Source organism: Phycodurus eques, chromosome 11 (assembly GCF_024500275.1).
Source record: "Phycodurus eques isolate BA_2022a chromosome 11, UOR_Pequ_1.1, whole genome shotgun sequence".
In the NCBI taxonomy this organism is placed as follows: domain Eukaryota; kingdom Metazoa; phylum Chordata; class Actinopteri; order Syngnathiformes; family Syngnathidae; genus Phycodurus; species Phycodurus eques.
The window spans coordinates 6,598,619-6,619,418 of record NC_084535.1 but is presented as its reverse complement, the minus strand read 5'-3'; the positions used below and the strand labels follow the sequence as shown (position 1 = coordinate 6,619,418).

Sequence of the window (20,800 nt, the reverse complement as noted above, 5' to 3'; positions counted from 1 at the left end):
CAGGCAATCGAGTGAGAAAATACAACTCGAGATCATAAAAAAAAAGAAAAGTGTTCTCAAAGTATCTCGAGGTAGAGGGCTTTATTATCTGCTGCACTCTTTTACGATTATATCACCAGGAGCATGGAAATAATTTCACATTTTAACATGTTTTCACCTTTAATCGCAGTAAGTACTTAATGATGCAAGCAGCATTGAACGGGCCCCAAAAACCCCTGATGAAACCGAATCAAGGCAAAAATGCTCGGTAAATGAGTCTCACCCAGCTGTCTCGTATACCTGCTTCCAGTTGTGGCTCATTTGAATTACATTTTTTGTATTTATTATTATTTTTTTTTAAGTACAGCATTAATCTTGAAGTTTGCCCAAATGGCTGCTTCAAACCAAAATGTCCGACTTCCTGTTTTAATTTCGGTCATGGGTCCTTGAGACTTTTTCATACATGCTATTATGATAGACATCTTCACCCAATTTTGTGTCGATCTGTAAAACTGGCATTGGGGGCTCACTTATTCAAACTTTCCAGAGGTCCCCTGCTTTTTTTTATGGTGAATACTTGAAATGACTTAAAATATACTTGGTGAATACTTAAAAATATAAAAGCTGGATATACTCGCAAAGAAGACGCAAGAACACATTGGCTGCTGCCAAATGCTTTTCCACGAGAGGCCACACAAAGACTTGCTAAGAGCAACACTACTGCATTAATCATTATTAGTAGTAGAAGTACTAATATAAGCAATCAGTTCATTAAAGTTACATCACTCTGGCGTTAGCATTTAGGCCCTCTGTTAATTATAATTTCGGGCCTCAACATGCCTGAAAACTCGGAAAGGTTTGCATCCTGGTAGGGCTAGGGGAGAAAAAAATCTAATCGAATAACTAAGCTAGTAACATAATAAGAATAAGAATAAGCTAATAACTAAATAACTAAGTCGACTTCAAAAATAGGTTGACACAAAATTTCTGCTTCAAAGCTCCGCAGGGACACCCCAAAAAAAATGTCACACTGCATGCTCTGGCCCTAATATTTTCAGAAAAAAATACAATATTCTAATGCATAAAAATATCTTATAGCTAATGTTTACTCATAAAAGATAGACCCGTGTGCCGGTGTGTTTTCACTTTAATTACACTTCATCAATCCACGCTGACCTTCACTGAGAATTACTACTAAGCCGCTCTCATTTACAATCATCCTGTATATGCTTCAAGGGACTGAACTTTTCCATCTTTTCATCTCTCGATGAAGACAAGATTTATTCGGGAGTATTCACACGTGACGGCATTAATGTTCTTCACATGTATGTTTAAGAGTCATAATTGGTCCTGTATAGTGGATCAAATATTGCCAACCTTACATCAGCAAAAACACACACGAGCTATAAATGCACCTGTAACCATTCACGTGTCTATTTAGATGTCTTTTTCCACTAGTCATACAAGTTATGTTGCTTTCAGGTTGGTTCTGATTTGACCTGATTAACTCAAGCCTTCTCATTCTGAGCTGCGCTGTCCATAGGGCTAATTAGCGATGCTAATCGCAGCTACTAATTAGCTTGCACGTGGTAATTAGAACTTATCAGCAAGCGTGACGAACAGGGTGAACATGAGACAACACGCTACACATTGCTTCAGCTTTGCACATTTTAAATCGTGTGAAACTACGACTTACGTCTTGGAGATGCACCATGAACGTCACGTTGCTTCCGACGCGGGCGCTCAGCTCACCGCCATAGGTGGTCAAGCGGAGACCTCTGGGCGGTCTGGGGCGACAACCCTGGCGTCTGGGCGAGTACGCGTTCCTACCGACCTCTTTGCAGTTATTGGACAAAACCTTGCGATACCTAAGAAAGCAAACAAATGCCAAAGATGATCAACTTGCACCGAATGTGTGTCGTTTGTTCTTTCCATTTGCATTTGCCATGAAAAAAGTGACTCCTTTTATTTAAATTTTTTTAGCTGTGGCTGTGTGGTGGGGGTGACCGCGGCAGAATGAATGGGAAAAAGTTCAGCCAACACAGCGCGAAAGATGACAAGAGTCAGCTAGGTAGCTAGCAGTCTAAGCAGCTAGCGAGCTAGCGCCTGCAACCCGAATGAGGACAAGTATGGAAAGCCACTTGAGCATTTATTAAATATTCTTAAGCTCTATGTACTAGTATGAAATGTTTCCTCACTGGTAAGACAAGACAGTGTACTAGTACAACGACTGTGTCTTATTAGTAAATAAAAAAATCCACTAACTGCTGAACATTTTTTTTTTAATCTTTGGCATACTAATAGGACAACGACATGTTACTAGTGAGGAAACTTGTACTTCTACAAATTTGTGAAATTATACTCGTCAGAATCATCTATATTTGCCAAGTATGTCAAAAACACAAGGAATTTGTCTCCGCTCGTTGGAGCCGCACTAGTACGACAACAGACAGCTATTTGACAGAAAATACCTTTAAGACATAAAAACATAGTATGCAGGGTCGCTGACCAATGAAAGGTTGCCGGTAATGCTGATGTTTTTTTTTAACAATTGTTCAAATGATGCACAATTCTCTTCACTAGTAGTGCACATCACGAGTAACATGTATGTACCACTAGTATGCCAAAGTAATCGGAATAAGGATATCCAATAAATACTCTCATCGAGGTCTGAGCTACTGTATACTCCTCTTTCTGTGGTTACCAACATTGATTTAACATCCATTTTTTTCAGCCCTTGGAGGCACCACGAAGATGAAATGAGTATATCTCCAGTTGTCTATGTCGAACCTACAGTAACACATCAGCTGGCATGGAACCATATTGTTTTTTGATGGACTGAACGTCGGGGAACACTTACCCAGTGCTGTTGAGGAAGCTCAGGCCTGCACTGCAGCTTTTGGCCGCACCGTTTGGATCGAACCAAAAAGCAGGAGAACACTTCCCATCGGTGCGACGCTCCCAGCCGTAGTCGCTGCATGCAAAAAAAAAAAAGAAAGAAAGGAAAAAAAAAAAAGCACTTTTATCAAATTCGCCAAACTGGCAAAGTCAAATAATCCGAACTTTTTATAATGCCTTGCAAATGAGCATATTTTAACGCCATAAATAGCGATAAGCTTGTCAGACAAGCCTGATCAAACAGAATTTCTGACAGACATTTAAATTTAATTGAGCAATTCATTATTAATTGAATTCTAATAAGCGATTTGACATTATGCAAATTGCAGGGGAGTGATGAAAAGTTCTTGCTATAATTAGATTAAAAGAACACAGTCATATTTGCTACTCTAGGAAAGTGATACTGTATTAATGCATGCAAACAGATCCTTGTGTCTTTAATTAACGGCCACTTGATACTCAAGTCTTTGCAAACACATCAGAGAAGCGATTAGTCATAACTTTGGGAATTTTAGAAGTGTTTAATGGGGAAAAGAAGTGGTCACCATTCAAAGTCGTAGGCGGTGCACTGGCATGGCTCGGATGAATAGATTCTGGAATAGTCCTGGGACAACATGCAGCGGTTTCCAGGTCTGCGCTTCATGAAAATCTGCTTCTCACCCATCACGCAAAGCTCACCCTTTCAAGACAAGACAAACAAACAAAGGTGTTGACAGTGACAAAACAAAAGAGATTACTTTTTAGTTCCATTTCGTAGGATTTTGTACAATAATGAATGCATTGTTAGTAGCACGCATACACCTTTTTTGCATGAGTTAAAAAACACATTAGTTAGTAGGGTTCCAAAGGGGTGGAAAATATATGGTGAATTTGTGTAAAGCTTCTGGTAAATTTCCATGGAAAGTTAATCTGCGGAATTTTGAAAATATCCCAGTTGGGGTCTTATTTGTGCGTGCGATGTTGTGGGGCTGTCCTGACTGTCAAGCCTTTGCAACATTGCGTGGACATCGGGGACAGTGTGTCTGGATTGGCAGACTGGGGTGGTGGCCCCCCTTTTTAAGAAGGGTGTGTTCCCACTACAGGGGGATCACGCTTGTCAGCCTCCCTGGTAAGGTCTATTCAGGGGTGCTGGAGAGGGGGGGTCCGTCAGGAAGTCGAATATCAGATTCAGGAGGAGCAGTTTGGTTTTCGTCCTGGCTGTGGAACAGTGGACCAGCTCTACACCCTTGACAGGGTCGTCGAGGGTGCATGGGAATTCGCCCACCCACTCAAAGTGTGCTTTGTGGACTTGGTTCTCCAAGTCCACAAAGCAAGTCCGCTGCTCCTCCGCATCAAGAAGAGCCGTATGAGGTGGCTAAGGCATCTGGTTAGGATGCCCCCGGACGCCTTCCTGATGAGGTATTCTGGGCATGTCCCACCAGGAGGAGAAACCAGGGTCGACCCAGGACACATTGAAGAGACCATGTCTCCCGGCTGGCAGGGGAACGCCTCGGGATCCCCCCGGAAGAGCCGGACGAAGTGGCTGGGGAGAGGGAAGTCTGGGCTTCCCTGCCGAAGCTGCTGCCCCAGTGAGCCGACCCCAGACAAGCAGATGTAAAGGGATGGATGGATCTATGCGAGAGTGAGAACTGAGGAAAACTAAAGTGTTTTAAGAACACGACGAGAGAAGAATTCTTCCTGTTACCTTGTTGTGCAGGGACCATGTCTGATAGTCTCCATCCATGCACCTCTGACTGAAAAGGCCCTTGTAGTCGATCTTCATCAGCTGCCACTCTGACCGATGGCTGAAGTGTCCAAAGAAACTACAGGATGACATGCAAAATGCGTTTCAAATACGGAAGAGAAATTGTTTCAAAACGTTACAAATGCACAGTATTGGTCAGATTGTCTTTCCTGCTCACGCCAAACATTAACTTGGTTGCTTGTTGCTTGGCACAGTTCGTAGGGCTTAGTCATAACTGCCCCAAAACAGGAAGTCAGACAGACACTGTGGCTACAATTTCATGACAACTAGCTACTGAAAATACAGGAAAAAAATGTAAAACTGAAATGCTTGTAATATCCATTACACTTCATACAGTATGTAGGACATTTTTTTTTTGCAGACAATGTTCTTTGTTTAAGCATCTAGATGGAAACAGTAATGTTATCATTTTCAAAAATTTATAGTTTGAGACATTTTTTATAAGTGTCATATTCTTCTAATTATGTTTCAGTCAAATAGGCTCTTGTGCCCAAAGTACTCCATTAGTGGCATAAAGTCTGTTCCTTGCTGTCTGATAGGTGCTTAATTCCCAGAGACATGACTTCCCGTTACTTACGTGATAATGTGATTATCCGATTCCGACTCCATCAGGACTCCGTCCACGTAGAGAGGTGCCAGGGAGAAAGTGTGACGGTCCCACTTCTTGCCTTCGTCTAGACTGATCCTTCATGTGACACAATAGAGTGTGACGTTCAGGTGTAGAACATTAAACAACAAGAGAAATGAGAGGGGGAAGTGAAATATGATAAACGTTTTTTGTTTTGCAAAAAAAAAAAAAAAATAAAGCGCTTTGGATGCTCCTCAAGGTGAGAACATTTCAAGACAGCCAAAAAACAAAAGGATAAATGTTCCCACCACATGCAAGTGACAAAACGCTCGCAAAGAGAGATATGACTCAGGCTGTAGCACTCGGAATAGATTTGGGCCGCCGCGGAAATCACCTCTTGAGCAGCTTAATCACTTTTGACAGGGGGGCTGGCGAGTGCGGGGACGCCAAAGTAGACGGCGTTACAAAGCTGCCGCAATGCGAGCGAGCGAGGAGGCCGTTTTCCGCCTCACATTTCCACCTTGTTGTACGTCGGATTTACATAAAAGCACTCGTCGCATCCCGGCGCGGGCATCCGGCTGTAACTGACTCTTCTCTGCTGGAAATGATTGTGACAGTTGAGGAGCAGCGAAAGGGGAAGTTGTTTGAGCATTTATTCCACATCCTTGATGGCCGTTTTTAGGTTGGTCTACTAGTACGCTGCAGTATTTGTCCTCACTAGTAAGACAATTTGGCACACAAGTAAAACGATTGTGTCTAACTCGTAATGTTTTTTTCCACTACATGTGACTTGTCTCCACGTTATTTGGACAACTCTACCATAGTAGTAGGACAACTACATGTTACTAGTGAGGCAAAACTGCACACTAGTGGACATCTGCTCGCTGAGAGTACTACTAGTAAAGCAGTAGATGTTAACTACCAGAACGATATAATGTTATTAGCAGTACTGGTAGCACGCAGTTGCTGTTTTGCCTTACTAGTAACGTAGTTGCCCTATTAGTGTGCCCAAGTTGTCATACTAGTGTACAGAATGTCCTACGAGTTGTGTGTAACCATTTGAGCATTAAATATAGAAAGCCGTATGAGTATTTATTCGATATCCTTGATATTCAGCTTAAGGTCCATGCATTCGTAGTAATCTTCACTAGTAAGACAACACAGCGCACGAGAAGAACGACTGTCTTATCAATAAAAAAAAAAATTCCCGATACTAGTGCCACATCTAGCCTTTTATTATGCAATTACACCTGAACTTGTAGTTGTCCAACTAGTATGCCAAAGTTGTCCTACTAGTGTGCATAAATGTCAAAAAATTTAACCAAGAGAACATACAGTAGTTGTTGCACTGTACTTATGGGGCCTAGTCATTCTACTAGTGCACTGAATTGTCTTTCTAATGAGGACAAAGAGGACTTTGAGCTAGTTATTATGGATATTGAATATATGTGTTTCCATACAGCGGGGCTCTAACTCAAACTTGGAATAAAACAAAAAAAAAGAACTTTATAATATATATTTAGCTGTACGCACCATAAGTGTCGAATAGGCGTTGGCACGTGCAGCACAGCCAGCAAAGCTCCTCCGTTGTCCAGGAACCAAATGTTGTGCTCTTCATCAAATATCTTTGCGCAGAGAAGGGAAAACAACAGTTGTGCTAATGACACCATTTTTGTATTTTTTTTCCCCCTTAAGTGCTGTGCGCATTTGTGTGCACACGCCCACCTGTCGCCAGCTATTTCCTGCGTCAGACGTTATGAACATGCCAAGGTTGGCAGAGGACAATTCCGTTCCAATATTCCCTAGTTGAAAGGTGAGGGAGAAAAAAAAAAAATCATTTCACACTGGAAAAAAAAAAAGACAATAGACCTAAATGTAGCATCAACAGATAAAATATTGAGTTATTTGGTGAATCTTTGTACACCCTCATTCTCCAACAGAGGACACATTAATACAACTTTTTGTTGTCAACTGAGATTCAAGCTTGGAGGCATGTGATAAAAACTGCTTTTTAAAGCCGCATACAGTACACACATATTGACAATCGGACCAAATGTGACCAAATCGTTCCGCTCAAAGGCCCGATTGTCGCATGGAACGGGCTCCAGCTCACCCGTGACCCGAATGAGGACAAGCGCTAAAGAACTGATGTCCATTTTATTTCTCTCAGGTGTCCTTAGTTATTAAATAATTGCAGTTATTAATCCTTCTACCTCTTTAAACAGCAACCGTTTTATGGTTTCATTGGTAAAATGAAGAGATGAGATGCAATAAACATGTCAATCGATTTTAGTTATTTAAAAAAAAAAATTAAATATAGTTTTTACACTTTGTCAAATTATGTTTCTTTTTTTTTGTTTAAATTTGAGATTTTATTTTGGCCATAATGTAAAGTGTAAGTAGAAAGTATTTTTTGGGATTAGTTTTTCATCAAAATGTGGATTGTCAACAGAATAGGTGAACAAAACCAAATATGATGAATAAAAACAGTAGACATATATAATATGTTACTAATCCATAAATGTCAATGACAAAAATATCGTACCTGTTGCCACAATGATTCCCGGTACTGACTTTTTGCTGGTGATGGGTCCGGATGTGTAGGGATTCTCAGACATCTCCAGGTGAAGATGCAACGAACAAAAAGGCTGTCAACAAAAAAAAAAAAAATAATAAAAAAAAAAGATTCTTAATATAATCATATCACATAAGGACATAATTATGTATCATCAATCGGAAGCGGTCCTGTCTGCAACACTAGAGCAAAAGTGCTCTCGTTTTTAGGGAGGAAGCAAAAGACATTTGTTGTCTCCCAGAAAAAACAATGAGGAAATTGAGTGCTTTTAATTTTTCCCTTTTTTCTTCTTCTTTTGAATGCAAACAAGCGTGTAATTAAAGACTCCCAGGATGCGACGCTAAGAAACGGAAAATAATTTCCACTCCTAATCATTTCCACAGCATATTGGAAAACATCAATAAGGCCACCGTGGTTAAGGCAGGTGGTGCAATGGAGCTTGGGAGGGGTCAGAGGTTAGGATTGGGGTCATCTCTGCAACAAAATGAAATATTGCCGTAGGTGAGTTACAGCGTATAGTTGAATTTCACTGGGAAGCCTGTAATCTATTGTGGCCGTGCTATTTGTCTTTTTGGAGGGGGGTACAAATCTGTTGTGGGAGTCCCCTTTATAACGCGGCCACTGATTTTTCTTCTTTTTTTTTTTAATGGGAACATAAATATTGCACAGTATTGAAAATATTATTGATTAAAATGCAATAAAAGGTCAAAATGTATACAAAATAATAAACATTTAAGCTGTTTCACAGGATTTGCATTTTTCGTATTTTCGATAGGCCGATTATTTTTCAAGTATGTTTACAAATGTTTAAAAGTTAAGTTAAAATATTGCTACGCCGCACCCTGAAAGTCAGACTGGCCAATTACAGTGGAGTACAGAACAGAGGGCTGACATTTTTCTGGCAAGTTTCCGTTGATGATACATTTAGGATTTTTTTTAAGTTTTAAATGTATTTTGATGTGGTCGTAGTGTGTGGTCAGGCATGCTCAGTTTCCGCCGTATTTACTCTTTTTTTATGTGGTTGTTTTATATTTATGTTTTATATTTATATACTACGGCGCATTCGGACTTACAGTATGTACAAATACTGATTATGTCGCCACTATAGGAATGGAACTCCGTAAACCAAAACAATTTGACAGTAAAATCTCCAGTGTGAACCTACGGTATCGGACACCAGTAGCACTGTGTGGTTCAGTACCGCGGTTTATTATTTGAGCCCCCAATGTGCTGTGTTTTTAAAGAGCTATTATATATACTTTGTTTTCACAGTATACGGTTATTACTAACATTAATGCCCTCAGATGTGGGGAAAGGAGAGCCATTTATGGAACACCAGGAGATGAGTAAAACATTAACCCAGTGAGCACACTGGATGCAGGAGCTGCTCTTGGCCACTGCTCACACCGAGACACTCACACGCAGACTTGCAGACGTCACATGTCACTCCCCCAGACTTGATGATGTTTTTTTTTTTTTTTTTTCTGATACATTTACGATATGTTTAAGAAGTGTGTTTTTAAAAGGTTAAAGTTAGAACTATAAAAAAATATATATATTTGGTTATTCAGATTTAGATTTCTGGAACGTGTATCCCCAGCGATAAACGGGGGATCACTATAGATATAATACAACTCCTATGTAACATTATTGTCATCTAGTGTTGTTATCGCATCAAGGTTCTCTGTTGTTTTTGTTCTGTTCTCTTTTTTCTCTCCGCCTGTCCCTTAAAGCTCGTTTTGTTTGACCACATTTCCCAAAATATAAATCACAATACGAATAACAACAAACCCCGCGTTCTTCACAGCAAAACTGTTACGGCATAAAAAGGTATACAAATCCACTGTACTGTATGACCTAGCAGCCGAACAGGATGGGGGTGGTGGTGGGGGGACCAAAACAAACAAACAAAAAAACAACAACATATGGTGTCTGATATATAGTGAAAAAATAAGTCGCAATCTCACCTGCTGACTCGCTGGCAACACTGCTATGTAATATAATTCAGTGTAATCTAACATTCATTAGCCCGGCGTGACTACATTTGGTGAATTGAAGTCACGCAGGTTAATGGAAAGTCTGTACTCCTGAAACGACACCTAATGACACGGCGTGACTTACACGGATAATAAAACTATTCCACTGCCCGAGCCTCCCCATTGGTTATTTAGGGAGGCTGGGAACTGCGAACCAAACGCGCCCGCCACGGCCGAACTCGCGCACATTTGGTTCGAAACTTGTGCCGCACAATATGTGGCATAAGCGTCGTTTCCCGTGAGCGAGAGCATCGTTGGCTCACCGTCACGCAGTGGATGTTATTCCCGGCCACGTCGGCGGCGGGCGCCGGCAGCAGGGCCCACGTTTGTCCTTTGTTGTAGGTGATGAACGTCTTGACACGGTAGTCCACCAGCTTGTTAGCCAGATACATGCCGTTTATCCCCTCGACCTGGACAGTCACAAAATGTTCTAATGTACATACAAGGGATTATTTGGAAGAGGCTTTCCCGCAGGGTGGAAATCTAATAAAAAGTTCAAACACAAAAGCACACATTTGGATGCAGCTCGTCTGTTTTAAAGCTCATAGTGGCTCTCGGGATGTGTGTGCGTGATCTTTCAGGTGATTGAACAAATTGTTTGTGTTGCTGCTGTTTTGTAAACCTTCCGTCACAGACTCGGTACCTTGCCGTAACTTTATTGAGTGGTGTTAAATTGCACCACGCTTCGTTTTGTTTTCTTTTTTTTGTTTTTTTTGTGCACCATGTTTGCCCATTTGGCGTCACGTCGCATGTTTCGCAAGGACCAGTGTAAGACACTGCCGTGTATGGGCCTGTATCAGCACATTGTGGTTGACGTAAATTATCCAGGACAGTTGAAAGTGATCCATGCACCCCAAATTCTTATTTGTTAGTTAATATTGATATTTGTTTCAGGAAATCGATGCCAAATGAGCAGCCCACCGCAGTATCGACACGCCCACCTATAATTGCGACGTGATAGTGGTGGATTGAGTGTCGATCGATTATCACAGAGGACGAAAAATATTAAGCAGGCAACGTGGCTACCTTGTAGAAGTCGACCAGCAGGTTTCCAGTGGGTCCCCTGGTGGTCCTCAAATTTTCCAGCGAGAGGGTGAAGTAGACGCCAGGCGAGTCCGAGATGTATAGGCTGTACGTGTGGTTCTGGTTCCACTCCTGGACCGCGGCAAACACCTGCTTTTCGTCTGTGCTGATTATATGCATGTCCTACACGAGAAGGCCACAAAGGTGATGGGACGCACGTACTGTAGCATTTGCTCACAAAGTCTGTAAAATTCCAAAGGGCTTATTGATGTATTTAAACTGGGGCTGGGACTTTAATGTATTCATTGGGACTGATTGTAGAAGAAAAGTATGTGGTTAAAAAAATAATAATATTTTTTTTCTTCAGCACTCCATGTGGAATTGGAATTTGATAATACTTTTTTTTGCTGACGATACTGGGTGCACACAGAGCTACACCCCCTTCACACTCTCTCTCACTTGCCTCTTACCTCACACATGCACAAGACAAATTATTGGTGTTTTAAAAAAAAATAAAAATGTTTTTAACCATATTAAACCGTAGAAAAAGTACTTTATATGAAACTCGAAGCCTGTTTACTTTTGTTCGAGGATATATGAGCATTTCCACTGTTTTGGAATGTAATACAAATCTGTTTTAAGGACCCTGAAGGAGGTTGAAGGAACAAAACATCCCTTAAAAGCTTGATTGTAGCGAACTGAATGTATAAGAGCCTTGTGAATATTGTCTGCTGAAAACACAGCTTAATAAAAATAGAATAACTTGGCAAAGTCGACTTCAAAAGTAGGTGGACACAAAATTTGTGTTTGCGCCTCCAGACCCATGTTTCACACGGACATTTATTGCTGACGGACGCATTGTTGGGCCAATGAAAAACTTAGCCAAAAACGACAAAGGAGGGCCTGTAAATGATTTTAAAGACACTGTCAGATGTGTTGTACAAACAGTATAACATGATAAGTATGAGTGAGCTGCATGGTATTCAATACTAAAAAGATTTGATAGTGACAGTCCTATTCAGATATGTCCATTAATTTGACTTTGGAAAAACTTTGCTTCAAGTAAATTTTTTTTTAAAATAGGATTTAAAAGTGATGAATTACCAGTATAATGCCTCAAATTACTCTAACACGTTTAATTAAAATGTTAAAACCAATTCGAACCTTTCTATTAGGGGGACATTTAACAGAAAATAAATCATTACAGGATTGTCCAGCATGTACAGTATCTGTTGGTTAGTGGCACTTACCTTGGGCAGACAATATTTGGGTAATTGCATGCGTTTGAATGGTTCTCTCATGTAGGACACAAAGTAGCTGGCTCGTCCCGACTTGGTTACCTTGGTAATGAAAAACAAACAAGCGTGCGTCACTTTACCATCGCACCACCAATCACTTATCTGTTTGATTGGAAGGGAAGCTGTTCTGCTAATAATTTGATGTTAAACCACAAAAGATAAAATGGCGAGGCAGTTTATAGTTAACATTTCAAAAAGGGCAGAAAATCAGGCAGCAAATGTGGCATAAAAGATGAATAAATGAAGGTCAAACAGCCTCTTGGGAAGGACTGTGTTGAAATGGCGACACGAGAGGGAGATTTTTTAAATCGGAAATATTATGGAGATTTTACATCTTTAATGGCTTGTATGTGACTGGTTGAGTGCGCACACATCAAGTGTGATATTAACCAAGTGTATCTTCTCTGCCTCCGTCCCATTGTCACGTACTGAAGCACCCACATCTATGTAGTACTCGTGGAGATATAACGTCGTCGTTGCAGCGTAGAAAAGCCCTGTGACGACTCGGTGGGATATATTCCAGCCACCGGGGGGCTTTAAGTGGATATATCTTTAAAGTTCAAACATGTAGATGAAGTAGTATAATTTTTTTCAGGTCAAAGTACTGGTATTTGATTGACAGATAAACTGGACGTGGTCAGCGTGGACAGCATTCGAGAGAGAACTCATTTTATATACTTAAATCAGTCACATTTGGCATTTAAGCTTTTTAAACACTCATGTTCTTGTCTGTTGAACATCAGAACGCGGTTCTGGCCCCAGGAAAGCATTCTATTGTCGATATTTCCGCATGAAGCCATACAGTGCGCAGCAAAGAAGAGAGTGCAAGGAAAGTCACATTTTCAGCGAGTATGCTTCTGCGAGGTTCCTGGAGGAAAGTGACAAACCCCGTCGGCAAAGCGCAACGAGGGTTCAGAAAGTGTTTTTGAGTCTGGGAGAGACTTGCAGGTTTGACAGGTAGAGTAGCAGAAGAAGCGGGAGACCTCGCTGCAATGGCTAAATGAGACACACATGCTTTCAACGTGTCAATAACAACTGGGGCAACTGTAGCATTGCTAAACTTTTGACAGCAACACTCTTTATGGCTTCACTGGGTAACCTGACATAACATGAGGACGACTTTGTATTTATTTCTATGGAGGCTGTCTGATAAAGATAAAAAAAAAAAAAGCAGAAAAGAAATGGGACGTGCGTCGCTTTTTTCCCCCCTCTTCTCCCTGAGACATATGTGAGAGAATTTTCAGGCACCCCAGATCCTGCAAAACAAGGACGCCGAGTCCAAGGCATCTCCTGAAGGAAGTGTACTGTATTTATTTCAAAGTTTATGACTGCCGCTCCAAAACCCTCCGTGCGGTGTCGAGAGCATGCCGAAATGCAAGCACAACAGAAACGCTCGTCATTATCTCAATTAGTCCTAAGCTAAGAGGAGCTGGAAATGATGTTGACTTTATCTACAACGCATCTGGAGGACCTTAATGCACTCGCATTTTCCCATCCATTTAGAGGCCCAGGGCAACGCGAGCTTGCTTATTTTCCAATCAAGTAGAAAGATGGTGTTTGTCCCCCTACATACTACATTAGGGCTCTAATGGAATAATCTATCGAAAATCAATGAGTTGCCTTTTATAAGGCCACATTTTTTGAGGATGTTGCACTCGACCATTCCTTCTTTTCCCGTGGGACCGTAGAGGTGTTGAAGACTGCTTATTCCGTTGTAGCCCCAATCGATAACCTCATTACTCTTTGTCAAGTTAAATCCAACTGCCCCTGGCAATGAAAGTCACCGGAAAGTCGTCGGTGGGCGCCCGCGAGTCCCGCGTTGCGCTCGCAATCTCACCTTTGCTAAATGCAATTTTGTTGAATGACTATCTCTCTCTCTCTCTCTGTCTATGTGTATATATATATATATATATATATATATATATATATATATATATATATATATATATATATATATATATCCATCCATCCATTTTCTGAGCCGCTTCTCCTCACTAGGGTCACGGGCGTGCTGGAGCCTATCCCAGCTATCATCGGGCAGGAGGCGGGGTACACCCTGAACTGGTTGCCAGCCAATCGCAGGGCACATACAAACAAACAACCATTCACACCTACGGGCAATTTCGAGTCTCCAATTGATGCATCCCCCCCCCTCCCTCAGTCTTAGGATGCAGACATTCCAATCAAGTCTACGAATGAAGTGAAACTGGGTCACTGCTAGTACTGGTGTTGGTTCTGCAACATCATTTTAAATTAAAAGATTACATCTGTAACTAAATAATTAAATGAAAATACAACACAATACAATTATATTCAATTATTTAAAAAGTAAACATATTGAAATGGGGTGTAAATGCCAAATCTCGGAACCCAAAGCTGACTAAATGGAGTAGTAATTTCACAGTTTATTCAACCAATGGAGCACGATAGCGTGAGAATCAAATAAAGTTAACAAACGGTCGACACGAAAAAATTGTTGTAATGGTCATTTGAAACATTTCAAAGCTTCTTTATAAACTGTGACACACATGACAGCCCACTTTTGGGGGTGCTATCTTGTCTCATGCAAACGAGCCACTGCTCGCCTGCCTCCCCCAAGTGGAACTTGGAGGAATGGAATCTTTTCATTGCCATGATGACGAGTGATGGAATTGCTTTCAGCCCCGAATCTGAATTTTAGTTTCCAAAAAGAGTAACCCGAGACCCCATAAACACGCATACTGACAATCGGTCTTGTGATCAAAGTCAGCAAAGCCAGATTCTCAGATGTATCTGAAAATTATCTTGTGTTAAGAGTGATTCCTCCCCGAGCTGCTCAGTAAACAATATGAGCCTACAATCGTAAATGTTAAACCTGTTCAATATTTACGATAGCAAATCCTTGTCTGTGTAGTGACTTGAAACGAAACATTAGCGAATTAGGAAGCCCGAACACAAATACACAGCCTAGAAGACCCCTCTGGCACCATGTTGCCTCTCACAGGGATGTCTTGGTACAATCGTAAATGTTAAACCTGTTAAATATTTACGATGGCAGGGCCCTATGTGTGTGGTCAACGCAAGTTTGGCTGAGCCAAAAGTATGACTTCTCTTTCTTCTTCTATTTTCTGGCACACTGGATCCCCTGTGGCACCATGCCGCTTCTCGCGGGACAGTCTTGGTACTACACCAGCCATCTGGTTTGGGGGAGGAGCCTCAGGATTGTCACTGTTACTGTATGTGTGGTGTGCTAGGCTGGTCATCGAGTACACTGCACACTAAGAATGGTAAGAAAACACTTGCCATTTTTTCCTCATTGTGTGGGGAGCACTCGCATATCAAAAATGGGTTAAGATGTTAAAAATTGATGTGTGTGTACCAATTTTCTGACATAAGGCAGCTCACAAAAATTTTTACTCAGTTGTGTAATTTCACTCTTAATAGGTGGGCCTGCTGAACCAAGGTATTACTTCTATTAAAGTCCATGTTAAGCGAAAATGAATATGCAGTGTAGATTTGACACACCACGGAGAAATGTTGAAAACAACCCTGCCAAATTTGAATGATTAAAAAAATAAAAAATCAAGCATGTATATAAAATGACTTTAAATGAGGCTTTGAAATCGTCAAAAATCAAGCCATTGTCTCCGCTCTCAAATGCTGTGGGTGTGTCTGCTGAACGCTACTTCATCGAGCATCTTTCTTATGCCTACACATCCCATCGCCAAAGTGCATCAGGGGGCACCGTATTAGCCATGGAAAAAAACAAAACAACAAAAAAAACAAAACACAAAAAACAAACACAAATAATTCAGCAATTATCGTCAACCATGTATAATGTATTTAGAAACAAATCTCTGAATTCACGTTACAGTGCTTTCAAAGCGGGCTACGACTTAATGGCCGTGGTAAAAATGGAGGTCTCGGGTTGACCAGGTGAGAAGCTCTGCCCTAAAATATACAAAAACGCTGCACTGGATCCTTATATTGCTCACTCTTAAGTTCAGCATAACATGCGTGACTAAATGCAGCAGGGCTGCAAACAGGAGGAGAACGGCTCACCGGTGGATGGAGATCAATGAGACCGGAGGTCATTTGGAAATTTCATTACTAATAACGGCAATGACGGCTGCTGTCTAATTGGAGTCGAACGCTAAGTGAATGGCATTAAGGACAACAAGCGTTTTATTTTATTCACAGCTCATTTTCCACCTTCTATCTCATTTTAGAAACACTTTTTTATTTTTTATTTTTTTATGTGTGTGTCCGTGTGTGGAAACACAGAGTGCGCCTTGATGATGAAGATGAGATGAAACATAATCACAAAGCACATTGGGGAACAGGTGTGTTTCAGGAAGCCATTATAAGAATTTTGATGGAAAACCATGAATTGGATGTAGAGTGAACAGAAAAACAAGAGGCGGGAAACAAAAAAAAGAAAAGATGACCTCAATAGTGCAATAAAAAGGACAAAGTAAGCTATTGCGACACAGACCTGAGTGAAAACGTATTCATCCTGCACAACCAAGGAGTTGGTGTCCACGTGTCCCAGGAAGAGGTACTGCCTGTTGGCCTCCTTGCACCGTTGGGCTCTGCACTTCACGTACTGAGCGCCTGGGAAGACGACAGCAAAGGAAATCAATTGGGAGTAAATTACGAGGGTTTAGCCTGAGGTCGCGCTTGTGCGCACTGGAGACGCCATGCAAAATGAGCTTGTAGGTCATCAAATCTTTCAAAGGATCTTTCAACTGTACAGTTGAAGGGAAATATTATAACACCGGGCCTCACAGTTCGGAGGTTCTAAGTCAGAATCTCGGCTCGGACTTTCCTGTGTGAAGTTTGCAATGTATGTTCTTCCCGGGATTAAGTGTTATTTTTCAAAAACATGCTCAGATTTATTGAAAACTCTAAATTTTTTATAGGTGTGAATGTGAGTGTCGTTGGTTGTTTTGCGCAAATCACCAACGCACCATGCTGGTGCCCCCAAAACAATTGATGATTATGTGAAAAAAACGGTTTATTCCCAAACATTCTTTTATCTGTCAGCATGAGCGAAACAACCTTACTCATCATTAACTATATACTAGTTATCTTGCTGATGTAAAAATAGTTACACATACTGTATATTTGGAAATGTTTTTACTTCAATATATATATTTTTTTGTCTTCAAAGAAAGTAGTGTGGTGGGACGGCGCGGTAGCCCATATATTGTCCAACCGCCACTGCATTCCGTGCTATTTTGCTTCATTTAAAACGTTTTTAAAAAATGGTGGTGTTTATTTGGATTGTTGAATTAATTAATGGCATTTCAATTCATTTAAATGGGGAAAAAACTCTTAAGTCAAGGTACCACGGTCATAGCGGGCAATCTTACGATGTGGCCCGCCACCAAATTGAGTTTGACACCCCTGCTAACATAAAATGTGAAAAAAGTGAAGCGCTGTAAATACTTTCTGGATGCACTCAGTGTCCAGGTCCAGCCCTGGATGTTCATTAAAAACTCAGTACGGTGAAAGATTCCACAGCGACTCACACAATAAACATTAAAGCCACATGTGGATTGCGAGCGCCATCCCTCCAATGAAGACAAAGCTTCCGATCGCACTGACTGCGCATTAGAGCGGCGTGCGGATTTGAAAGGGCGACACGTGGCAGACGCGTTAATTAGAAGAAACATCCGTCAACAGCCCTAAAACTCTCTTCGCCTACCCCCCCTCCGTCATTTTTGTCAGCTGCACCTATTCTGCTTTACTGCACTTCAGCGAGAGCGATGTGAAGGAGCAGGCCCGCGACCTCGCTCCGAATAAAAGGCGAGGCGGTCCTCGGCGTGGAGCACTCACGGCCTTTGGCGACCCGCGTCTCGATGTGGACCGCGTCCGACTCTCTGTCCAGCCCCATTACGGCCCTGGCGAGAGGAAAAGAAGATGGGAGAGTCTTATAATCTGAAAGTCATAACAGCATATTTCTGAACCGCTAAATGAACGCCTATTACATTTCAATTCACCAGAGTGGGAGACAAACAAAGGAAAAGGAGAATAAACAGCAGGTGACGTAAGCCTTGCACGTAACAGTTGAAAATGATTGCAATATTGTTTGGCGTGCAACAAAAATACATGCTGTTCTCTGTGGTACAACTGCAAAGTATTACAATGAAAGTGCTCATGAGCATAGGTCAAATTGTCACTCGAACTATTGCCTTTCAAATCCAGCCACGGCGGCAACATGCGTGACAAAACATACTATAGTAAAAAGGAATCGAGGCTGGCATCAATATTCACTGGCTTGTGCCAGAGCAGTTCGACGAAATGACAGCGACGGCAAAAGCAGCATCTTGTGTTTGTGCTCAAAAGGAGGGGGGAAAAAAACAAAGAGGACAGTCGTGCTTCAAGTGGACATGACGAGCGTTTGTTCTACTTTGCACGAAGGCGTATTAGTGCCACCCCGAAAAGACAACACAAATCATCACGCTTCAAGATTAAAGTCTCAATATTACGAGAATGAAACGAAATAGTTAAAAATTGGAGGTTAAAAAGTATATATCACTTTTTTCCCAAAAATATATGGCATTTAATCTCAATAATAAATCACTTTATTGTAAGATTTCTGGAAAATATACAATTTACAGCATAATATACAGGTAATGGCTTTAATCTTGAAAATATATGAATCATTACCTAAAAAATATGAGATTTTAACTCAAACACTTTAAAACGTTTTTTTCAAAATTACACAACTTTATTCTCGTAATAACACTGTCAACTTTTTTTCCTTGTTACAACTTTAATCTAAAAAAATATATATTTTTAAATTCTCAAAACATTCTCGAAATATTACGACTTTATTTTAAATAAACATGAGACGTTATTTGTAATATTACAACTTCATTTTTTAATCTGAAAAAAGTACCACTTTTTATCCCCAAAAAGAATACTTTTTTCCCCTCAATGTTATGACTAATTTGAAAATGTTAGGACTTTATTCAAAAAAAGTAACCTTTTTCTCAATAAGATCTGTCTATTCTCGCAATAATTACGACTTTGATCTAAAAAAAAAATGTTATCTAAAAAATATACATTGTTTTAAAAATGAACAACTTTAACCACACATTATTATGACTTAATACTTTTTACCTTGAAAATACAAAACTTCTTGAAAATAAATAAATTCTCTTTATATATACGACTAATCTAGAAAATATAAGAGTTATCTAAACATTATTACTTGACTTGAAAATACAGTTTTCGTTTTTGAATCTTTTCTACTTTTTCCCATCAAAAAATGTACAACTTAATTCTTTGAAGATGACAAAATCAGTTTCATTGTGTATCTTTATTATTCTTCTCAGCATGGCTCTAACACTCCTGTCTGTGTGCGTGTATGTTTGCGTGTGTATTCGTACCAGTAGAATCGACCCGGCATCACGTTGTCGTGCACAAGCTGCCACTTCTTCCCGAAGTCCATGGAGCTGTACAGCTGCAAGATAATAGCTATGGTAACAACAGCGAGGAAGTCGATAGCGAGCAACCACCACCGCAATCAAGGCATCTACAGTACATGACAATCCAAACAATTTCGCCAGCGGATCGACTCTTAAAAGCCACCTTGCTGCCGTGGCTGTAGGCCAGGATCCAGTTCTCCTGCGCCGGATGGAAGAGAAGGCTGAGGACGTTGAAGCTAATGGGATACTTCTCGAAGCTCGCCCCCTCGTCCGAGCTGATCAGAACGGCGCTCTCCACCTCCGGGTCGCTCAGCATCATTATCTGAAGTACAGACCAGGGATGCGGCGTTACAGCGACAGTCGTCTCACAGCAATTGAGCAACTGACAACTAGAGTGGGCTAACTCCATTTCTGTCATTTCGTTGGCCTGCTAGCATAATTGCCTGAGTCATTTTTGAACAGTTTCAGAAAACAAGTACAAAAAACTAACAAGAAGAGTCAGGTTGCCTCGATTCAACGTTTGCGGATTACCATGACGAGTAAATTCAAAATGACTTGGGCGTTTATACTAATATGCTAACAATTTTTTAATTAAGTGCAGTAAGGAATCGAGAAAAGGCATATCTTCCAGATGAATGTTGGTAAATCAAAGTTCCATATTTGACATATAGAGGGCAGTCCATTATTTTTATCATTTTGTCATTTCGTTAGCTTATTAGCATAATTGCCAAAGGAAAGAAAACATCTTAACAAATTAAAAAAAAAAAAACAAGAGTCCAGTGATCTCAATTCTACCTTTACGGATTAACATGACATAAATGTAAATCTATGTGATAAATGTACATGTAAATAACAAAAAGAACAAACTATTTTGAGCACTTTTTGAATTGATACTGTGACAGCAAGTTAAAAGTATCTTATTGATACTGATACTGATACTGTGATACTGTGACAGCAAGTTAAAAATTACTTTGAATGTCAATTTTGCTAAAATGCTAACGGTTTTAAAGTTTAGTTGAGTCCAGATGAATACTGGCCAAAATCAAGTTTAAGTTCTAATTTTTACATATAGGGGCCAGTCCATAATTGTTGTCATTTGGTTAGCCTAATAGCATCATTGCCTGTAATTTTTTTTCCACATTTTTGGAAAACAATAATTTTTTTTTAACAAACATGAATAATAATGACTACTGGTTGAAATTATTTACTAAGTTCCAATTTTGACATATAGGGGGCCGTCCATTATTGCACTCAGCCCTTT

At 40.5% G+C, this 20,800-nt stretch overlaps 1 protein-coding gene across 2 annotated transcripts in view; it reads right to left on the bottom strand.

Moving 5' to 3' along the window:
- The window catches only part of sorcs3b (sortilin related VPS10 domain containing receptor 3b), a 54,006-nt gene that overhangs the window by 9,893 nt on the left and 23,313 nt on the right, over positions 1-20,800 (bottom strand). For both annotated transcript variants that reach the window (XM_061689393.1, XM_061689394.1), the window contains 15 exons: positions 19,703-19,861; positions 19,501-19,574; positions 17,942-18,006; positions 16,596-16,714; positions 12,074-12,163; positions 10,827-11,006; positions 10,064-10,210; positions 7,735-7,837; positions 6,915-6,991; positions 6,723-6,814; positions 5,199-5,306; positions 4,562-4,679; positions 3,423-3,556; positions 2,840-2,953; positions 1,676-1,847 (listed from right to left, as the gene is read on the bottom strand). In XM_061689393.1, the coding sequence (XP_061545377.1) occupies positions 1,676-1,847; positions 2,840-2,953; positions 3,423-3,556; positions 4,562-4,679; positions 5,199-5,306; positions 6,723-6,814; positions 6,915-6,991; positions 7,735-7,837; positions 10,064-10,210; positions 10,827-11,006; positions 12,074-12,163; positions 16,596-16,714; positions 17,942-18,006; positions 19,501-19,574; positions 19,703-19,861 (1,752 nt within the window). The remainder of the gene's footprint in view (positions 1-1,675; positions 1,848-2,839; positions 2,954-3,422; positions 3,557-4,561; positions 4,680-5,198; positions 5,307-6,722; positions 6,815-6,914; positions 6,992-7,734; positions 7,838-10,063; positions 10,211-10,826; positions 11,007-12,073; positions 12,164-16,595; positions 16,715-17,941; positions 18,007-19,500; positions 19,575-19,702; positions 19,862-20,800) is intronic.